Genomic DNA, 22,164 nt, shown 5'->3' on the forward strand with positions numbered 1-22,164 from the left:
CAGCAGCTTCAGAACCAAGAACCGCATAGGCCGAACAGAGAAACTGAAGCCAGAAGCTAAACCAAGGGCATCATCACAACAAAGGATGCCCAAGAGGGGAAAAGCCAACGAACGCTATCTGAACAACAGCTTCAGACACGGGCCTGTTCTGAACCAAGGGAACCCACGGCAAGAACCTCAACAACCAGCTGTACTTCAAAATCGCGTTTTCCCCAGTGGTGAGTTTAAACTCCCGAGACCCCAGAGTTTCCAACCTAGCCGCCAGGAAGAGTAAGGCAGTTGGTGACACTGCATGGGACCCCATGGGTAGGAAGCCTGATTTAAAGTTTCTGTGATTAAAACTGCTGTTTAGGTTCTAATGGTGTTTAATCTATGTTTAATTTAATAGTGTGTTTAATTACTGTCCTTTGTATAATTGACTGTTAATTTCCCTGCTTAGTGCTTTTACCTATATTTCTTGTATTATGCAGGTCATTCTACGATAACAAGCATTTTGTCAACATGAATTCACTGTAACATGATTGACAAACTGAGGACGCTGTTTCTAAATGCAAACTTTTAATACGTGTGTTGGCTGTAATGCAATTACATCAACACATTAAGCACTGGTTCTAAAGCGTGATTTTACTATAACACATTAAAGAATGCAACCATCGCATTATAGAAGAACTACCGGTACTTACATTTTGTATTTAAGTAAACACAGAGATTCTTTTGCCCTAAACACCTGTCTACTGCCTTCTTCATTTCACATTCCCGAAATAAGTCCAGTGTCAGAACCAGGGATCTGGAGGTGATTCGATCAGCAAGTTACCGATCACAAACCAGAAACCTGACAACAAAGGTACAGGAAGGAAGCAGAAAGCAAGTGAGAGCAAGTGATGCTCTGGTTATAATTTAATAGGATAAGTGTGGCATTACACCAAAGCAACCAAAACCCCTTTTCAGGAGGGAAGGGAGTGTGTCATGATGTGGATCTAAATATAAAGTACTTGCAGTACCATTGATAGACTCTGCCCTTTTGATCTTGACTGTAAGCTAACAAAGAAGATTTTATCATATTAAAGAGGAAAACTACAATGAAAGCATCTTCTACTGTTGCAAATCCCAAATTTCACATACAAAATAAACAGATATTTTTCATGATATTAATACAAATTGGAAATATCTTTAACGTCTGCCCGACAGTTTCTAACTTATTTTTCATCTTGATATATATATTTGACCATACAGAGTATCAAGAGAAGAATTTCATTTTGTTTTTCTCTTTCATTGGCCCAGTCAGAACACTGCTATGGAATGTGAAACCCATGCTGTGCTTTACTTTTATTGGTAGTTTTTAATGTGTAAACCTCCTGTGCTCATAAAATGCTGGGAATGACAGGACTTCAAAGTGAATATTTTTGCTCTTTGTCCAAAGTGACAGCATAAAGTAATCTCATGTCAGGTATATCAAAGGTTCTTACAGTTTACAACTTTCCCTTCACTACCAGATCTTCTGAAGAATGTTTTGCCTTACTACACCAACATGACCTTTCCATTTAATATACTTACTGGTTTCTGATTGGTGCTGTCTATTGTAACAGTACCTGGAAGCTGTTTGCTGTGAACTTCTGCTCACTGTGAATTGAAAGCAAAACGTATAAAATGGTTCACTTATACCCCACCTTTGTGACTTAGTTGATACCTCTGAGCAACAAACTTTAGTAAGGCACAGATACTAAATCTGAAATATCATGAGATTACTTTCTGGGAAATTGGTAGTATTTCATAGTTAGAGGATTTTCTAGAAAATGCAATCGTCCACCACTAATGTTGGGAACAGACTGTAAAATGTAACATGTAAAAGATACACTTTGTTTGTTGTACTCCCTTAATATTTTTAATATAATAGGCAGAGGACAATGAAGTTAAATTTACAGCAGTTATGCAATTCTGGAAGCAAATGGCAAATTCAATTTTAAACCTGTGATATAGAAACAAAAAATGTGTGCATCAAATTTTCCAGGTCTCAGAACATAATGAATGAAGTAGAATTTCCCCAAGGAGAAGGGGAATGCTGGCAACTACAGGCTAGTCAGTTTAACACCAGCGCTGTTAATCCAGGAGAAAGTTAACCACCACCTGGGGCAAGTATGAACTTGCAAAGAGGAATCTGCTGGCAGCAGGAAACTTCTGTAATTCACTCAGAGGTAGGAAGGGCCCAAAGTGCAATCTCACCTGCTCACACAGGAATGTCAATTAGGCCTCATTAATAAACCAATTGACACTAAATGTCATCGAGTCATACAGTCACAGAAACAGACCCTTCGGTCCAACCTGTCCATGCCGACCAGATATCCCAACCCAATCTAGTCCCACCCGCCAGCACCTGGCTCATATCCCCCCAAACCCTTCCTATTCATATACCCATCCAAATGCCTTTTAAATGTTGCAATTGTACCAGCCTCCACCACTTCCTCTGGCAGCTCATTCCATACATGCACCAGCCTCTGTGTGAAAACCTTGCCCCGAGGTCTCTTTTATATCTTTCCACTCTCAGCCTAAACCTATGCCCTCTAGTTCTGGACTCCCCAACCCCAGGGAAAAGACTTTGTCTATTTATCCTATCCATGCCCCTCATGATTTTATAAACCTCTATAAGGTCATCCCCCATCCGCCGATGCTCCAGGGAAAACAGCCCCAGCCTGTTCAGCCTCTCCCTATTGCTCAAATCCTCCAACCCTGGCAACATTCTTGTAAATTTTTTCTGAACCCTTTCAAGTTTCACAACATCTTTCTGATAGGAAGGAGATTAGAATTGAATGTAATATTCGAACAGTGGCCTAACCAATGCCCTGCACAACACAACATGACCTCCCAACTCCTGTATTCTATACTCTGACCAATAAAGGAAAGCATACCAAATGCCTTCTTCACTATTCTATCTACCTGCGACTCCACTTTCAAGGAGCTATGAACCTGCACTCCAAGGTCTCTTTGTTCAGCAACACTCCCTAGGACCTTACCATCAGGTGTATAAGTCCTGCTAAGATTTGCTTTCCCAAAATGCAGCACCTCACATTTATCTGAATTAAATTTCATCTGCCACTTCTCAGCCCATTGGCCCATCTGACCAAGATCCCTTTGTAATCTGCGGTAACCTTCTTCGCTGTCCACTACACCTCCAATTTTGGTGCCATCTGCAAACTTACTAACTATACCTCTCATGCTCACTTCCAAATCATTTATATAAACGATGAAAACTAGTGGACCCAGCACCAATGCTTGTGGCACTTCACTGGTCACAGGCCTCCAGTCTGAAAAACAACCCTCTACCACCACCCTCTGTCTTCTACCTTTGAGCCAGTTCTGTATCCAAATGGCTAGTTCTCCCTGTATCCTGTGAGATCTAACTTTGCTAATCAGTCTCCCACGGGGAACCTTGTCGAATGCCTTACTGAAGTCCATATAGATCACATATACTGCTCTGCCCTCATCAATCCTCTTTGTTACTTCTTCAAAAAACTCAATTAAGTTTGTGAGACATGATTTCCCATGCACAAAGCCATGTTGACTATCCCTAATCATGCATATTTTGTCCCTCAGGATTCCTTCCAACAACTTGCCCGCCACTGAGGTCATGCTCATTGATCTATAGTTCCCTGGCTTGTCCTTACCAACTTTCTTAAACAGTGGCACCACGTTTGCCAACTTCCAGTCTTCCGGCACCTCACCCGTGACTATCGATGATAAAAATATTTCAGTAAGAGACCCAGCAATCACTTCCCTAGCCTGCCACAGAGTTCTAGGGTGCATCTGATCAGGTCCTGAGGATTTATCCACCTTTATGCATTGCAAGACATCCAGCACATCTCCCTCTGTAATATGAACATTTTTCAAGATGTCACCATCTATTTCCCGACATTCTATATCTTCCATATCCTTGTCCACAGTAAACACTGATGCAAACTACTCGTTTAGTATCTCCCCCATTTTCTGCAGCTCCAAACAAAAGCTGCCTTGCTGATCTTTGAGGGCCCTATTCTCTCCCTAGTTACCCTTTTGTCCTTAATGTATTTGTAAAAACCCTTTGGATTCTCCTCAACTGTATTTGCCAAAGCTATCTCATGAGTCCCCTATTTGCCCTCCTGATTTCCCTCTTAAGTATATTCCTACTATCTTTATACTCTTCTCAGGATTCACTCGATCTATCCTGTCTATAGCTGACATATGCTTCCTTCTTTTTCTTATCCAAACTGTCATTTTCTTTAGTCATCCAGCATTCCCTATACCTACCAGCCTTCCCTTTCACCCTAACAGGAATATACTTTCTCTGGACTGTTGTTATCTCATTTCTGAATGCTTCCCATTTTCCAGCCATCACTTTACCTGCACACATTTGGCCCAATCAGCTTTTGAAAGTTCTTGCCTAATACTGTCAAAATTGGCCTTTCTCCAATTAAGAACTTCAACTTTTCGATCTGGTCTATCCTTTTCCATCACTATTTTAAAACTAATAAAATTATAGTCACTGGCCCCAAAGTACTCTCCCATTGACATCTCAGTCACCTCCCCTGCCTTATTTCCCAAGAGTAGGTCAAGGTATACACCTTCTCCAGGAGGTACATCCACACACTGAATCAGAAACTTTTCTTGCACACACTTAACAAATTCCTCTCCACCTGAACCCTTAACACGATGGTTGTCCCAGTCTGTTTGGAAAGTTAAAGTCCCCTACAATAACCACCCTATTATTCTTACTGAGATCTCCTTACAAATTTGTTTGTCCCTGACACACCAGTGGTTTATAGTGATTTGAGAATTGAGCAGAAGATCAACTGTTTTCCTGTGCCTCTGGAATAACACTGTTGAAGCTGGGGAATGGTCCAGGAACAGGAACAGGAACAGGTTCTTATCTATAACCCCTCTGCTTATTTGTCTGTTCAGAGATGTTATCACACCCATTGATGCTATGGTGTGCCTCCTGGTTCAGAGATGCAGGCACTAATGCTACACCAATGGAACCCTCTGATGCTGCCTGCTGTTTGGTCCCTAACCACCCCCTCAGTCATCGGTGTCCCAGGATTCAACAATGATCCCTCAAAAAGTCCTTGGAGCATTACCATTACATCAAATTACTATTTCATCACGTTACCGTTACACTACCTATGGTGTTTTCGGCAGTGGAAATTATCCTAAATCCCTGGTACAACAGCAAAATCTGCAAAAGTTGGTAACTCAATTGTACTCATTATGTAAACACAGTATCTACAAGTCAGACCAGAGACTAGGAATACTGCAGTAAGTAACTCATCTCCTGTCTCAGCAAAGCATGTCCACCTACTATAAGGCTCAAGTCAGGTGTGTGATTCAATACTCTCAATTTGTCTGGATGAGTGCAGGCCCAGCAACAATTAATAATTTTGACATCAACCAGGACAAAGTGGCCTGCTTGATTCGCAGCATATCCACAAATATCCACTCCCTCCATCACCGACACTCAGGAACAGTAATCTGTACTATCTACAAGATGTACTGCAGAAATTCACCAAAGATCCTTAGGCAGTACCACTTTCATACAGAAGGACAAGGGCAGCAGATACCTGGATCAACACCGCTCAGAAGTTCCTCTCCCAGTTATTCACCATCGTGACTCGGAAATATATTGTCGCTCCTTCACTGTCGTGCGGTCAACCTACAGCATGTGGACTGCAGCAGTTTAAGAAGGCAGTTCATCACTACCTTCTCAAGGGCAACCACTGAGGGGTAATAAATGCTGGCCAGCCAGCAGTGTCCATTTCTCACGAGTAAATGAAAAAAAAACAAACCAAAGAGGGTGCCTTGCTTCCAAAAATGTGTCAATGCTAAACCGGCTCTTGAAGTGTAGTTTGGCAAGAGAATTGTTACTGAGATCAATGAGATGGACAGACCCTCACAGAGAAAAGAAAGATTGTATCCAAGCAGGAGTCAAGCCCAGATCCCACAATGAAAAGTTAGTGCCTCATATGATCTCCACATTCTGTTGTTATCCATTGTGAAGTGTGCCTCTGATGGGTTAGAAATTGCATTCACAAGCTAAGATCATCAGCAGTCAAATGCGCCTTCACATTTATAAGGTGTTCTAAAACAAATTATTAACCTACACCTCACAGCAAACTGCAAAATGTAATCACAAATTTCAATAAAATTATGTTATGATTTTCAAGGGACCTCTTTGTGACATTTTTCAAACATTACCTTATGCATGTTTATATGATTCCCAATTCCTAGGTGGCTGCACTCAAATGTCTACAAAGCTTCTTATGTACACAGTGCAGGTCAGACACTAAAACAGCGATTATGAATGCTGAGAGATGGTTACAGCTCCACAATGCCCAATCTCTAAGGTACTTCAGCTAATATTAGTCACATGGAATAAATGGCTGCCATTTCCAGAATGCCAATTTGTAAATATCATGTAAAGATAGGTTATTCTTTATAAAGTAACAATCATTGACTTTGCACAGTTTCATAAATCAAAGAGAGAAAAAATATTTGAAAATCTTCAGGAATTATTTTAGCCAATGTTGCCATTCTGCTCTATTCTAATTATTTTCGACGTTCTTCCCTGAATTTTTTTTCTTCTTTAATATTATTGAAATGAATACATCTTCGAATCAAAGAAACCCTAGAGCATGGAAGCAAGCTGTTCAGCCCATCGAGTCCACACTGACCCTCTGGAGACCATCCCACACAGACTCACCCACCTTATAACCCTGCACTTCCCACAATCCATGTAACCCTCACATCTTTGGTCTGTGAAAGGAAATCCATGTATACACAGGGAGAATGTGCAAACTCCACACCATTGCCTGAGGGTGGAATTGAACTTGGGTCCCTGCTCCTGTGAGGTAGCAGTGCTAACCACTGAGCTACTGTGCCTAAGGGAACAGCCATCTTTAACTAAGGCAATGTCAAATAGAGTCTTACAATTTTTAAGACCTCTGTTGAGAAATCTTTCTTAAACTACCTGCCACGGTCACAAATTAAAATTTTGCTCTGTATTATTTCATTGCATGCGTAATGAATGTTCTAAATGATAGTGTCAGGTTGGAGGGAAGCTTGAATCTTTTGTATTCAGTTTTGTCCCCTCCTGTGTTCAGAATGCCAAAATCTTGAATTTCTTAAGTTGTTTGCTGATTTTGCAATACTTTTTTAATGCATGAATCTCACAGCAATTGTCTCCCTCTTTTCCTGTTCTCTCCCCCACCACCAATTCTGTTCACACATGCGATGTGAAGAGTAATTGTCCAAAATCAATAGATAGTTAAAAGAGATAACAGGTTTTAGCAGCGCTGAGCTGGCAGCCATCAATCTCTTTCCATGCTGATACATGAAGACTGGTTACTAATAGGTTGCTGCTGTCCAAATACATAGTCTTACCTTCAGGCAGCTCCTTCTGTTGAGGTGATAATAGTGGAAAGTTCCTCAGAAACTGCTGCAGTTTATTTACATGACATTTCAATTCTCAATTGCTTTTGTTTTATGCAATAGGAAATTTGAGCTACTATCCTTACAGAAAGTAAGTAATGAAGTGTGTGTAAAATTATTTTTATTTTCTTGTTATAGTTTGCAGTACACTACATTGGTGAAATAATTCTGCATATGTGTAATTGTATACCAATGGCTCAGCATTTAATTAAATTGAGCTGGGAAGTGTCCAATGTCAATTCTTAAATGTTTGCCATGTACTTGATATGCCATTCACAGTTGGGTCTTGTGAAAAGGTCAACAAAACTCATGTGATGAATTTTTGTGAAACCCACTTGTGATACTCACCTATCTCCTTCATTTAAGCTGATGTTAAAACATGAACTCAGTGGAATTTATTTTATCAATATGCTTTTGTTACAATGAATGTTTGTTTGCTCAATGTGATGCACAGTAATAGACGCTGACACAAACAAAGACAGTGAGGTAGTTACTTCATAGACAGGACTAGTCTGTGAAGAGTGCAAACTGGCAACTTAATGAATCACTGTTAAACAACTTATTTTTATCTGTGACCAGTGTTTAAAGGAGGAAGCTGGAAACTTATCACTTCCAAGCTCAAACTTTCTTTAAATTCAGGCAGCTGACTTCGCACTTGACTGCAACAGAAAGTTGGCAAAAAACGGCTCTTGCCTGCAGGTCGTCTGCTGACATGATATGGGTGATATGACTGATTTAATGAGGTTAAAAATCACACAACACCAGGTCATAGTCCAACATGTTTATTTGAATGTACAAGCTTTCAGAGTGCTGCTCCTTCCTCATGTAGCTAGTGGTGCAAGATCATAGGACAAAGAATTTATATTAAAAGATCAAAGTGCAATACAACAGATGCCATGTATTGAATACATCGCACCAGTTATATAACACTTTGATCTTCTACTATAAACTTTGTTCATCCTAGTCCAACACTGGCCCCTCCACATTATGACTTAATGAGGGGATTGTGTGTATGGCTGGAAGTGGAATTGTGAGAATCCAGGCTGGGAAAAATCTAAAACTTTCAAATGAAACAGAATAGTTCACTGTTCTCACTCTCTTGTTCCTGGAAGTCCTGAGTTTTCTTTTTAGCACCTGGAAAACTCACTTCTTCTGCCCTACTTTAGTTAAAATTAGTTTTGTGTTTGTGTCCGTGTTTTACGCTTAGTGCAGCAGATTAAAGTTCAGAACAGTTTTTTTTTGGCAAGAAGTTGCTTTTAACTACCCAAATAACCAGTTTTTGCTAGTTAGTAAGATTAACATATAAGGTTCGAAACTGAGAACACTGAAATCGCAAAGAGGAAGAGAGATAAGTTTGCATGCAAATACATAAAATAAACATAAGATATTTCCTCCTCTGAGTAATGGGAGGAAAGTGCTGTACTCAAGGATTGGCAGGATGAGAGTTACCCCAAATATTTGAAAGTATTTCAAGTAATAGTATTCAATAAATTGAAGCCATAATTCACAAAGCAGCTTGTATATATTCAGACATTGCTGAGTTCATGTAAGCCATATGGTGTTTATATACAATTGGTGGTTGACATCAATTTATTGTACAACATGGAAACAATGCATTTATTTATATTTTAGATTCTGAGTGGCATGAGAGAAAACTGACTGTGCTGATGAAGTGCATCTTTGTTAAACCAATTGAAAGCAATTTAATTACCACTCCTTGCATGAAACAGTTTCAAGTACCTCTTAATTTAGGTTAATAATGCATTTGAAAATGTAGCTGGAGAGATGTGGATGATCAATATTATCAGTCATTTGCTTCCTTTTTAGTGCTAGTTTCTGTGAAAAGATTAATAAAATTTGTCTGTAAATGTTTGCAAAGCCTAAATTGATATCTATCCAGTTGTCCAAATAATAGATATAAGGACAGAAATGTCTGCTGACAATGTTTCTAGTGAATCGCACAGTACTTTCTTGGGGAGACGTGTGTAGTTTTGGGTGATTATCCATATCTGCAAAGCTCTTGTCTCTGTATCATGAAAAAGATTGAGAGGTACTCAAGAAGTTGTAGAGAAAAAAAGACAAAGATACCAGAAATAACCAGTTATTCCTCTTTACAAATGTTGAAATCTTTTAATTAAGAAAACAAAAGGCTGACGGGTGATCTAATCTTTTACGTTATACAATGGTTTGATTGTGTAAACAAAAAAAGACATTCCCACTTGTGAGAAAGCAGAACTAGGGCCTGTATGTTTTATCTAGAGAGTAATTAGAGTGTGGAATGTGTTAGACCACAAGGAGTAGGTGAATAATATTGATGCAAGGAAGAGGATGCTGGATAATTGGAGGAGAGAGAAAGGAATAGAAGGTTATGCTGATTGCATCAAAAAAGGAGGCTGATGTAGAACTAAACTACTGCATGAGCCACTTGAACCAAATATTGTACATTCCATATAATTCTGTTATTTTCCTTCAAAAGATTTTAATATGAATTCTAACATTTTCCCTGGACAATACGGTAGGTTTACAATCCTTCATCAAAAGCACTGAGAGAAGCTTAAGATTTGATATGTGAATTGAATGAGCAACTGCACTTGTCCTGATTTCTTCAAGATTATGCTGCCCCCATCTCCAACAGACCTCTTTTGTGCCAAGAGGGAAAGGAGGAGTTACAAACTCACACAACATAATAACAGACACTCAATATCAGCAGGGAGAGTTCTAAAAGATTCATATTTTTACTGTAGCAAAGGTTCCATCCTGCAGTGTGATAGTCAATATTTTATGGAGGAGATGGAAAGAGAAGGTAGGGTCTGAAGAACTGTCAAGCAGTGAAGTTACTTAAGACCTCAACCTTTTAAAAATTAAAGGAAGAAGCCTTCTTAGGTTAGTGAGAGTTGAAAGGAATCTCTTTCAGCAGTTACAATAGCTGTTTGTTGACATCACTCCAGAGGTTATCATTATTAAGGTACATGTGAAAGAATATGGATTTGTAGGAGCATGCCATTCAGCCCCTTGAACTTAGTCCGCTTGTAAATAAGATTGTAGCTGATCTGATTATTCCAGCTAAGCCCCCCCCCCCTTGCTTATCAAAAATCTATGTACTTCTGCCTTAAAAATATTCAAAGATTCTACTTTGACTGTGCTGTGGAAGAAAGTTCCAAAGACTCAATCTTCTGTAAGAAAAACATCTTTCTCTGTCTCAAATGAGAGACTGATAATTTTGCAAGAGTGATCTCTTCTTCTAGACTCTCTCACAAGAGGAAACATCCTTTTCACGTACACACTATCAAAATACTTCATGATGTTATGTGTTTTAATCAGTCTCTAAACCTTCTCAACTCCAGTGCATGCAAGCCCAACTGTCTAACCTTTCCTCATAAGACAACCTGCCGTTTCCAGGTATTAGTTTAATAAACAGTCTCAGACTCATTTCCAATGCATTTACAACCTTCCTTAAATAAGAAATCCAGTTCTAGATGAGGTCTCACCAATGCCCCATTCAAATGAAGCATAACATCCTTACCACTCACAATAAACAATCAGGTTCTATTATCTGTCCTAATTACATTCCAAATAATAACTGCAATTCATGCACAATGACATCAGATCCCTCTACGTCTCAGAACTCTGCAGTTTTTCACTATTTGCACTTTTTTAACATGCTTTTTTAATTCTACTTGCCAAAATGGATAACTTTATTTTTCTCTGTATTATACTCAATTTGCTAGGTCATTGCTCACTCACTTACCTTATTATATCATTATGTCCTCTTGACAACTTACTTTCTTAACTACCATGGTGTCAACATCATATTTGGCAAATTATACCATCAACCCCTTCATCCAAGTCATTTATATAAATTGCATAAATTTGAGGCCCTAGCACTGGGGCACACTATTCATTACATTTTGACAACCAGAAAATTACACATTTATGTCCACTCTCTGTTTCCTGTTTACTAGCCAATGTTGTATTTCTGCCAATAACATACCATACAATACCTTATCAAGTGCCTTCTGGAAACTGAAGTACATTACATCTACCAATTCTCCTTTATCCACAGCACATGTTACTTCCTCAAAGAACTCAAATAAATTGGTTAAACATGATTCCCTTTCATTTTGACTCTGACTGAGTTCCTTCAATTTTTTCTAAGTGTCCTATTATAACATTTTTAATAATACCTTCTGACATTTTCCCTATAACACACGTTAAATTGGTACCAGTTTTCTGCCTCCCTTCCTTTTGAATAAAAGAGACACATTTACTATTTTCCAATCAAATGGAAGTTTCTCGAAGACAGGGAATTTTGAAAAATTAAAACCAAGGCATCAACTATCTCACCAGCCATTGCTTTCATGATCCTAGGACGAATATCTTCAGTACTACATTGTTTACCAGCGCAGCAGCTCCAACAATTTTCTTGATCCCACTTTCTTGGATGTTACTTATACCCTCTATCATGAAGACCAATATCTGTTCAAGTTATCCGCTTTTTCCTTAATTTTCATTATTAATTCCACAGACTCACTTTCAAAGGATCAATATTCACTTTTGTTAATTCCTGTCTTTCTTAAATATCTATAGAAATGTCTATTGTCTGTTTTTATATTTCTACTTCTCTCTCATACTCTAATGCTTCCCTCATTTTTAATGTTAAGGTCATTCTTTGTTGTTTTTTTATCCATCATCTTCCCATCCATCTTTGTTTACTTAAATGCTTTTTCCTTAAGTTTGATAATAATTTTAATTTTGTTGACCAATATTGGTGAGTGCTTTCTTTGGAATTTTTCTTTCTCATTTGAATTTATCTATTCTCTGTATTCTGAAATACTCCCTTAAATGTTTGGCCTTGCATCTCTATTGACTAATCCCCCATAACCTAATTTACCACTTCATTTCAACTAGTTCTGCTTTTATGTCTTTATAATGATCCTTATTTAAGTTTAAAATACCAGTCTTGGATCCACACTTCTCTCCCTCAAACTGAATATAAAATTCAATCAAATTGTGGTCACTGTGACCTTGGAACATCTATAGTCTGATTAATTAATTAATTCTACGTCATTGCATAATGTCAGGCCTCGTATAGCTTGCTATTCACCACAAAAACAGAAACTACAGGAAAAACTCAGCAGGTTTAGCTGATTTAAACTAGTTAATTAAAAGCTGTGCTTAGCACACCAACACTTTTGGAATGTGTTGATCCTCAGAGGGAACTCCTGGATTGTGAAATCAGACCTTGACAGAAATATGGTGGAGCCTAGCAATCTCCACAAACAGTGACATCTTTTCTTTGATTGTTTTCTTAATTTTATAACTCCAGTAAAGCCACTACTCTTACAGGCTGAGTTTCTATACGATTTGGTTGCAGTCATGGAGATAAGGATTTTGTACCCATTTTTCATATTGCTTCCAAAATTAATGACTTCATTTATACAGCAGCAAGAAACTCAGCCTGAGACAGCAGTTTACAGCACAGTGTGCTCCTGTTCCCACGAACTGTAATTACTGACAGTATTTTCCAGCTCTGATTTGATACTTGGAGTTCATGTGCAATATTCTGGCATCACATATGAAAGAGTGACAATTTGAAAGATCGTCAGAAATTCTTTGCTGCTGTTTTTCTAACGTCCTTTTGGGAAGCCAGCCAAACGTGTTCACTATCTCTTGTATCCAAACCACAGCCAAGTAGAATCTACACTTTCCCTCAAAGGCACTAATCTCATCAATGCTTCCAAAAGCAGCTAATAACGTTTTTGAAAACTATTTAAAAAGATAAACCTGCATTGTGTCCATATAATAGCTTTGCAATTTTCAAAGATGCCATCTAGGTCCGCTTATTTGAAGCTGTTCAAAAACACTGTAACTGAAATAACCGTGGAATTGCTGCTATTTTGCGAAACATCTAAATCTCCGGAGCTTTCTTTTAAATCAGCGATTTCTGTTTTTCAAAACAAGAGATTGGTGGAAATATGCTTTTAACAATTATTTTCACTCAAAACAGAGGATGGTGAGAATTTTAAGTACTGACCTGGCATTGGCCACACATTCCATCGTAACCTCAGGAAACCCGAAGATTACACTTGTATTTTTTGGCGGGATGATTATAACTGGAGCTATAGGATCTGCCGGAGCACCTGTATCTAAGAACATAAAAGGACAGAAATAATATCTGAAATGTCTGTTTCCACCTGAGATTATGTTTCCCAAACACTAATTTTAGAGCAAATGTTATGGTGAAATTAAATACTCACACTTTTTGCAATGATTCAATTTTAAGCTTTGAAGTTGAAATATTCACATTTTTATAAGATAATTCCACATATTACTCATTAAAAACAACCACTCCTAGCAAATGTGTATGTCTACTCCAATTTCATTGTACTAATCTGATCAGTGACCTGGAATGGTAACCACTATTAGCTAACATTACAGTATTGTCTATCCTTGTATTTCCAAATGAGACAATGGGAAGCTTTAACACAGATAAATCATGAAGCACGCAGAACTGATGAGAGAACTATTTTTGCACATTGTTCGCCAAAATTGTCACTTTCTAAAATTGAGCATTAACCTGGTAGTAATCAGGACAGTGATGATTGTGGACATAAACACTCTTAAATTAGGACTGTTCATTCAAATATTGCATGCAGGCCAAAATTCATTACATTTAGAATGAATGAGAAATGATTTGGTAAATAGGAATTCTATCCTTGAATCAGATCTGCGTTTAGTTGGAGTCAGCTGCTGAAGAACAGACATCAATGAACTAGCCATCAAAGCCAACTGTGTAAGAGAAGTGGAGAGTTATAGAGACCGAAAAATCGATTCATTAGAATAATACAAATAACTATGGTGAATGTAAAATTTCAAGCGTCTGAAAATAATTTTATTTCACACAATCCCAGGATCAGGTTCAAAATATCAATGCTCCTATATTAGTAAAGCAGGGCTGGGCTAGCTAAAGTTGCAGATTTCTCAGCTGTAAAACTCAGCCAGGGGTGAGTGGAGAGGGGGAAGGGGGCACAGTGGAGAGCATGTTTGTGTTCCTCTGAATGTTACAACTGAAGTGACAACTAATCTGTATAGGCCTTTTCCTCAGGGTTTGCCTGGGTGACATGATCTGTAAGCAAGCTTCTTGACTGGGTCAGGTGAAGGACGGACTAACTATATTTCTCTTTGAAAGACCCTTTGATGGGCTGAATGGCCTCCTTCAGCACTGCACTCTTCTATTGACCACAAAATGCATTACAAAAACACTTAACAGAAGCTGTGACAGGATAAATGGGGGGCAAATAGTGGACCTGGAAAACAATTAGGGCCAATAATTTCTCTACCTGACCCTCCATTCACTTCCATAAATGTGCTTCTGTGGTCTGATACTAGATGATGCAAATCTTTTCTACTTCTGCAAGCTATCAGCTCATGTAATGATCCTGAAGCCTCTATTGGTGCCAACTCTAAGACTCGATAGAATTCTGTCAACCAAAAAAAGCTGTGCATCCAATGAAGGTGCCTTTTTATTAAAGGTCACTGTACTTTATTTCTCCACTTGCTCTCTGCAGGTCAGTACTGCAGACAAAGTATGGGCCAGGTTAAAAGCTTAATGTTGTTGTAGTACCATTTCCACGGGAACAACTAATGAAAATCAAAATGCAGTCTGTTGATTATCTCTCAGTAGAAGTATGGCCATGTGACAGCTGCTTTTATGAGGCAGAAATAACCAAGTAAAGTGGCCTCTAACATGTTAGAATGGCTGTGAAGTGATCTGTAAATGTTGGCCCCAGGGCAGCAAATGGTGCAGACCCAATGCCTCAAGGAGATGTTACAGTGATAGAAATTATTTTTTCTCATTTAATTCAAGCAGTGTACTGTATTTGAAATCAGCAATACTCATCCTGAACACCATGAGGTGAGATCTAAGCAACAGCAGCAACGAAGAATAACAAAGAATTCAACAAGAAATATTCAAATTCAAGAAGAGGTGGATAACTCACAAAACATTTAATGCACAAATAAAAGAACATAGCAAACTGTGATCAAAATATGACTGAATTAAATAGGTTTTAGCAGGAATGAAAACTGCATTTGCGTTTAAGAATCTGTTTGATTAAGGCAAATTCCTGCACTTCCATGCATCCAGTTTATATAAACATGCGTGCTGCTGGAAAACATCACCACCAAAACAATTCATATGGAGCAAACATTTCTTTCTTGAAAAGTGGAGCTTTTTCACTATTTTGCTATGAAGTTTGGTGAAGCAAGTGTGTCCAAGACATATTTGAATATGCTCCAATGTTTCTGTGTTCATTTAGAAATATAGTCACATCACACACTTTTTAAAATCATTCTATTTATTCTCCTTCAACGGGGAGCCAAAATTGTCCATGCTCTTGTCTCCTATCATGGCATCAATGTAATTTTCTGTGCACAATAAAAAGTACAAGTCTCTTGGTCAGTGATGTCTCCCCCGAGAATAGGAATTCCATTCATAACAAAACCATCCATACAAGGAACCAGCCAAGAAAACTGGCCCAAGCTATCCAATAACAACATCCTTAATTTAGATCAAGTTTACTGGAGCAACACTCAATGGTCTACAGCCCAATGCCACAGTTATCCACACATCTGTTGTTCAACGTTCTTGCACATGCTAAAATATTAGATCTACTGTTGTGAAATGTCTTGGTCTTCTGCTGATTGTTGGAAGATATGTTTGGTAATGGTGATGTACAATAGATCCTTTCAAATTAATTCCATCACGTATCTTTTCATCAGAACAGAGGTATGCTTAAATCCGACAGGTACTGATTAAGGTACCGATTAACAAGAGTATTATGGTCACGTAATGTTTTACAAGTATCACAACACTGTGTTATGTCTAGCCAACAGACAAAATAGATTAAAAAGAGAATAAAATAAAAGTACGGAAATTGCTCATGGCCCATTATTGGGTGCATAACTAATGATATACATGATTCAAATAAAAGGCCTGAGGTCAGCATTAAATTGGAGCCAGAGTCTCATTCAAAATCTTTATGTAAACAGCTGATATTGTTGTGCCTCCATGAAGCAGATGAAGTAGACTCAGACCAGTAGACTCACCTGCAGCTGTCTTTAGATTGATGTCTACAGTCAGATGACTTGAGGAGAGGCTTTTGAGAATGGGGGGTTAGGGCTGACTGAAGGCAGCAGTATCCCTCAGCTGTGCTCAACTACTGAAGATGATTTCAGATTAGATGTTGTTCTGAGTCAGAACATACTATTATTAAGAGAGAGCAAAATCAGAAATAGACCTTCAGGTTATTGTCCAGCTGTCAGCATGAATAGATGAAATTAGGTTCCCTACAGTGTGGAAACAGGCCATTTCGTCCAACAGGTTCACACCAACTCTTCGAAGAATATCTCACCCAGACCCATTCACCTACATCTACCTCTGACTAACGCAGCTAACATTATGGGCAATTTTAGCATGGCCAATTCACCTGACCTGCACATCTTTGGATTGTGAGAGGAAACAGGAGCACCAGAGGAAACCCCCGCAGATACAGGGAGAATGTGCAAACTTCACAGACGGTCACCCGCGGCGGGAATCGAACCCAGGTCCCTGGCGCTGTTGGGCAGCAGTGCTAACCACTGAGCCACCATGCAAATTTAAATTATCTGACTTAACTGCGGCAAAATGTCCAACACCTGTGTTTTCTTACCAAATAATTCTGAAGTCTCTTGTTGGATAATTCTATTTTCAAAAAATAATGCCAACTTAAATCCTCTTTAGTGAGATTCCAGCATTTTTGTACTTTCCTGGCCTATGATTATCAGAGTGCATGCAATTTTAGCAGCTTGTATATTGATTTAAGTGCCAAGTTAATCACTTCAGCTCCTAACTTACAAGTCTGGTGCAGCAGGTGCAACATCAACATAAAGAAATTTACTAAGGTTAGAAGACAGGAAGATTAATTTAGCCCTGCATCTTTCCAACAGCCAGCTTTAGTAAATCTGGTAATTTGACTTTATAGTTTTGAACAGTTAAGTGACATTTGTGCATTACGATTCAATGTCACTAACATGAATAAACAAGTAACAGCATTACAATAGCTTAATTTACCTCACTGGCTTTACACTTAGTAAAAAAAGACATATTCATCATCATGAAAATTCAGTGTTAATACTGGCTATGGCAGAGCTTAGAAAGACACAATTCAAGAATTTGATTGTTCCCAAGTTCCTGCAGATAAATTGAACAGGAGTAGCAGAGCACTTTGATGTTTACAGTTAGCCTTTGATGAAATTTTGGATGTACTGAACATTCACTTGTTCAGCAACATGGAAGATTTGCAACCGGAACTAACTTCTGTGATTTGCGTTTTTAAACAATTATGCAGATTTTAATTTTGCTGCCTCCAGTGTTGAATTCATGCTAAATCAATGTATCAAGCTAAATAAAACATGTTTTGCAGCACTGGTAGATAAAGGCAATGTAAAAGTGACATGATAGTCACCTCCAAATGACATTTTACAAAGAAATAAAGACAAAATTTACGTTACTGCACCATAGCAATTAAAAAGGTTTGCCAAGTGCGAATCACTTTGAGATTTATCATGGATTAAAGAGAGAAAAATGTGCATTCAGACAGATTTAAGTCACAAATCTGCTCTTATAATTGAAATGTCACTGTCCATTACCCAAACCTTCATACAGATACCTGCACATTTCAAATTCAAATAAAGCTGTTGTTGCAAAGTGCTTTGGCATCAAGCCAATACCATTTACTTCTTTATAATTACGTTACCTTTTCAGCTTAGGGTAAAAAAATTACTCCAAGTTCAGAAGAGGTATAGATTACAGCAGAGATACCTGCTTTATTTTGAAGAAATAACAACAGCATCTTAATGTTTTGACAGATTCTGTCTATTTTCATGAAAATTGAATAAAGTTTTTTTTGTCTTAGTTGTATTCATGACCTTAGAGTGTCAGGAAATAATAAAATAAGTAAAATAATCTCAATGGTCTTGGAACATAATACTTTTATTTCTATTAAACGTGGCATAGTTTCATAAAATGGTAAGGCTTTATTTTTCTCCTCATTAGAATTGCCCATTATTTTGCATTCTCCTCTGGACAGGGATGAAGAAAGCCTAGGTTAACAATTTCTGCATGCTTTTATCAAGACCATTTTCATCCAGAAGAAAACTGTTGATTTAGGATACAGGTGTTCCCATCAGTCCCATCACCACTTCCTGACAGCTATAGATCTGAATTATTCCAAAATGACTCGCTGGCAGCCTGAGGCCATCCCAGTAGAATTTGATTTACAAAACATCAACAGACCAGCCACTGAAAAGTGCTGATCTGACATGATCTGAGAAGGTTCCAGATGACAAGAGGCTTGAAGCTGCATTATCAATTTGGGTGGAACAGTTTGCTAATCTGCTTTGATACCCTTTTCAGAATTCCAGATTTGGTTGATATTCGCACTTGAAATTCCTTAGATGAGACCTTGCGTTTGTTTCAAATTGCACCCAGAGGCATTGACTCAGCATGGTGGAGCAGGAGACAGCAGAGTTTTGTTTGCAACGCAGCTTCAATACTTCTGGCTTCTTAGCTGATGCCAATGCATCACCAGTGATTATTTTTAAATCTATGATACAACTTTGTGTCAACACAGATATGAAAAAAAGCAATGGTAATTTGGGGATTGCAAAGCACCAACACAAACCCAGTAATCTAGTACAATTTTGCATAGCAGGGGTGCTTGTCAGTCCCAGTAGGATTTTAGGTTATAAGGTGAGGGAACAATAATATTCAACCAGAAAGCAAAAATACAGAATTCTGAACATAAGGAAAAGGGAACATTCATGTAAGTGTTAAGGAGTAATGTTACTGTATATCACAGACTGGTTTGCACTATTTAACTTCTGGATACTTCAGTTTCATAAGTACCTCAGTACTGGGCAAAATGTAAAACTAGATTTGCTTTTGTGAGTTTCCCAAAAAACTCAATTAATTGATTACCAAAATTGAGGTGAAGGATTCCCATTTCTATCATTTTCAATTATTTTTATCCAACCATTCAATTGAAGTGTCCTTAATTCCTCCTATCAATTAGCACCACACCAAATTTCAGTTTGAATGTGTGAGTGTGAACAATGAATGCTGGCAAACACAGAGCCATTGCAGCTCATTAAAAAAAACAGGAAGCATTGCAAATACTCTGCACGTCTGGCAGCGTCTGTGAGAACAGTTAGATTTGACTCCAAATAGCATCTCTGTTTTGCTCTCCATCAATATTGCCAGACTCGTTGAGTATTTCAAGCACTTTATGTTGATACTTTGCATGTTTTCTTCCTTTCATTTTGGCCATAATAAGTCAGCCTGGTTCTGTTCTTGGAATTTATCTTTCTCAGCACAGTTACAGCTAAACAGCAACCATTAAGGGTAGCACAACAAATGCTGGTCCCTTCAGCTATGGAGGTTCCCTGGCTGCGATTAACTAATGCAGGGTGCAGCAGAGATCAGTGCCAGAAGATTAAAAAAAAAGTTTATGAGAGTGATTGTGGAAAATCACTTCCATATATACTCAAGTAAGCATTGATCTCTTGTAAGAGGCAATCCTCAAATTTTGGCCCTGAATTCTTCATATTTTAAATATACTTTGGACGAGGATTCGGAGTGGGATTAGTGGGAATAGTTTGGAGAGCGATTTTCAAAATTGCTTTTTCTCTCATGGAAATGTCAGAAATACTGCCAGACAGCTTGAGCCAGTCATTCCCTGCTGGGTCAGGACCATGGTCAGCAACCTGTATCGTCATTCCTGGCAGTTCCAAGCACCCAGCATTGGATTTCAAGCCCTCACAAGCATTTCTGCTGTAAAAATCAACCCCTTTACTTTTGCATAAAAATAAAGCCTCAGAAACTTGACTTTTACATCATTATGGAGAAAGTGAGGACTGCAGATGCTGGAGATCAGAGCTGAAAAATGTGTTGCTGGAAAAGCGCAGCAGGTCAGGGCTTACGCCCGAAACGTCGATTCTCCTGCTCCTTGGATGCTGCCTGACCTGCTGCGCTTTTCCAGCAACACATTTTTCAGCTTTTACATCAGTATGTGTGGTATTCTCTCCCTTTGTGAGACTGATCACCAGAATGCTAACAAAAATAATGATACAATGTGAGAACATGAACCTCAAAATAGGCCAATTGGCTTTACATTTCAAACTGCTTGCGAGATCAGTATTAAAGCAGTATGTGAGTGTAAGGCATTGGAAAATGTGAGGTATTAGTAGTCTAGGAGAAAGGAGACAACTTTACTTAATAACAGAAATTTGTATTTATATAGTGCCTTTCGATTCAAGTTGTTTCATCAAGGCACAATGAAGCAAAAATGAACAATAACTGGGCAAGAAATGGGTGCGGATAGGTGGTGGTGGTTTCAGGGCTGTAACAGACAATGGAGATGTGTGAAAAATGAAAAACCATAATGCGGTTTACACATAGAGATGAGAACTTCAGAGTGAGGGTACTGGAGGAAGAGATGTTAACTTTGACCATAGCAGGCTGATGAGCAATAAGGAGTCAATGTAGGATCAGGTTTAAGCAGCAGAATTGTAAATGGGATTGAACATTATAGGAGGCAAAGAATGATCGCCTGCATACAACATTACTATTCTCAAGGCAGGGATGGAGGTGGACAATGGATGTAGTAGATTTTGTGATGACAAAGGTACTGGTAGGAGATCTCAGATCAAGAGGTTGTGAACATTATTATAACCTGAGACAATGGAGGGAGTAAGATACACATCATTTGGCATGATCTTTTCAGTAGGAGGTTACCAGATAGTAATCAGAAATGAAAACCTTTGGTAGTTTCTCCCTTCCTCCTTGTTTGGGACCATGTTTGCCCTGGCTGTGATTATCAATGGTACTTATCAATGATTAAAACTGAAACTTTGTGTCCACTTTGACGGCTGCATTTCCAACATTATAATGGTGATGATAATATAAAAGTGTGTCACTGGTTGTCATGTACTTTAGAATATTCTGAGAGAGTGAAATGTACTATATAAATGCACATCATCTTTTGAACTGCTATCTAGAATTTCTATAAAATGCATGCAGACATTGAGCTATTGGAGATATGTCTGCAAAAATATTGTTAAGTGAATATATTGTGGGTCATGTCTTGTCAAATGTTTCAAGATCTTAACTTTTATCTTTTACACTTAGATTTGCTCAGATCTGTAACAACCTCTTTCAGTACACATCAGAAATATTGTCACTATACAAATGTCAAAGAGAGGTTCAAGTCTGACTCATAATTGACTGGGATTTTTAATTTCAAATTTAAGGAGCCAGATTAGGTTAGGAATTAATTAGAATATTTTGAGAATTGTATTTTGCCTGTCAAAGCAGTTGGGATAGTCACAATCACATAACAAAGAAAAGTTGAGTATCCAATGTTTGAAGCTTTAAGTGATAATCCATTGGAAATACAAAGTTGATGTATTTCACAAATATTACATTTTGGCCATACTTTTTTTAATGAACTATGTGACATTCATTGTGAGAAAATATTTTTCCTATCATTGAATGGAATATATTTTGAAAGCTGGAAGGGTAGGTGCTACATGGGAGATATAATCATTTCTGACTAATTCTTGATATACAGTGACAGTGAAGATTAGTGAGGATTTGTAGGTTACACAGTTACA

The 22,164-nt window shown here is 38.2% G+C and overlaps 1 protein-coding gene across 3 annotated transcripts in view; it reads right to left on the minus strand.

Moving 5' to 3' along the window:
- The window catches only part of sdk2b (sidekick cell adhesion molecule 2b), a 949,565-nt gene that overhangs the window by 283,966 nt on the left and 643,435 nt on the right, over positions 1 to 22,164 (minus strand). For all 3 annotated transcript variants that reach the window (XM_043714747.1, XM_043714746.1, XM_043714748.1), the window contains one exon: positions 13,487 to 13,598. In XM_043714747.1, the coding sequence (XP_043570682.1) occupies positions 13,487 to 13,598 (112 nt within the window). The remainder of the gene's footprint in view (positions 1 to 13,486; positions 13,599 to 22,164) is intronic.

Source organism: Chiloscyllium plagiosum, chromosome 24 (genome assembly GCF_004010195.1).
Source record: "Chiloscyllium plagiosum isolate BGI_BamShark_2017 chromosome 24, ASM401019v2, whole genome shotgun sequence".
Taxonomy (NCBI): Eukaryota; Metazoa; Chordata; class Chondrichthyes; order Orectolobiformes; family Hemiscylliidae; genus Chiloscyllium; species Chiloscyllium plagiosum.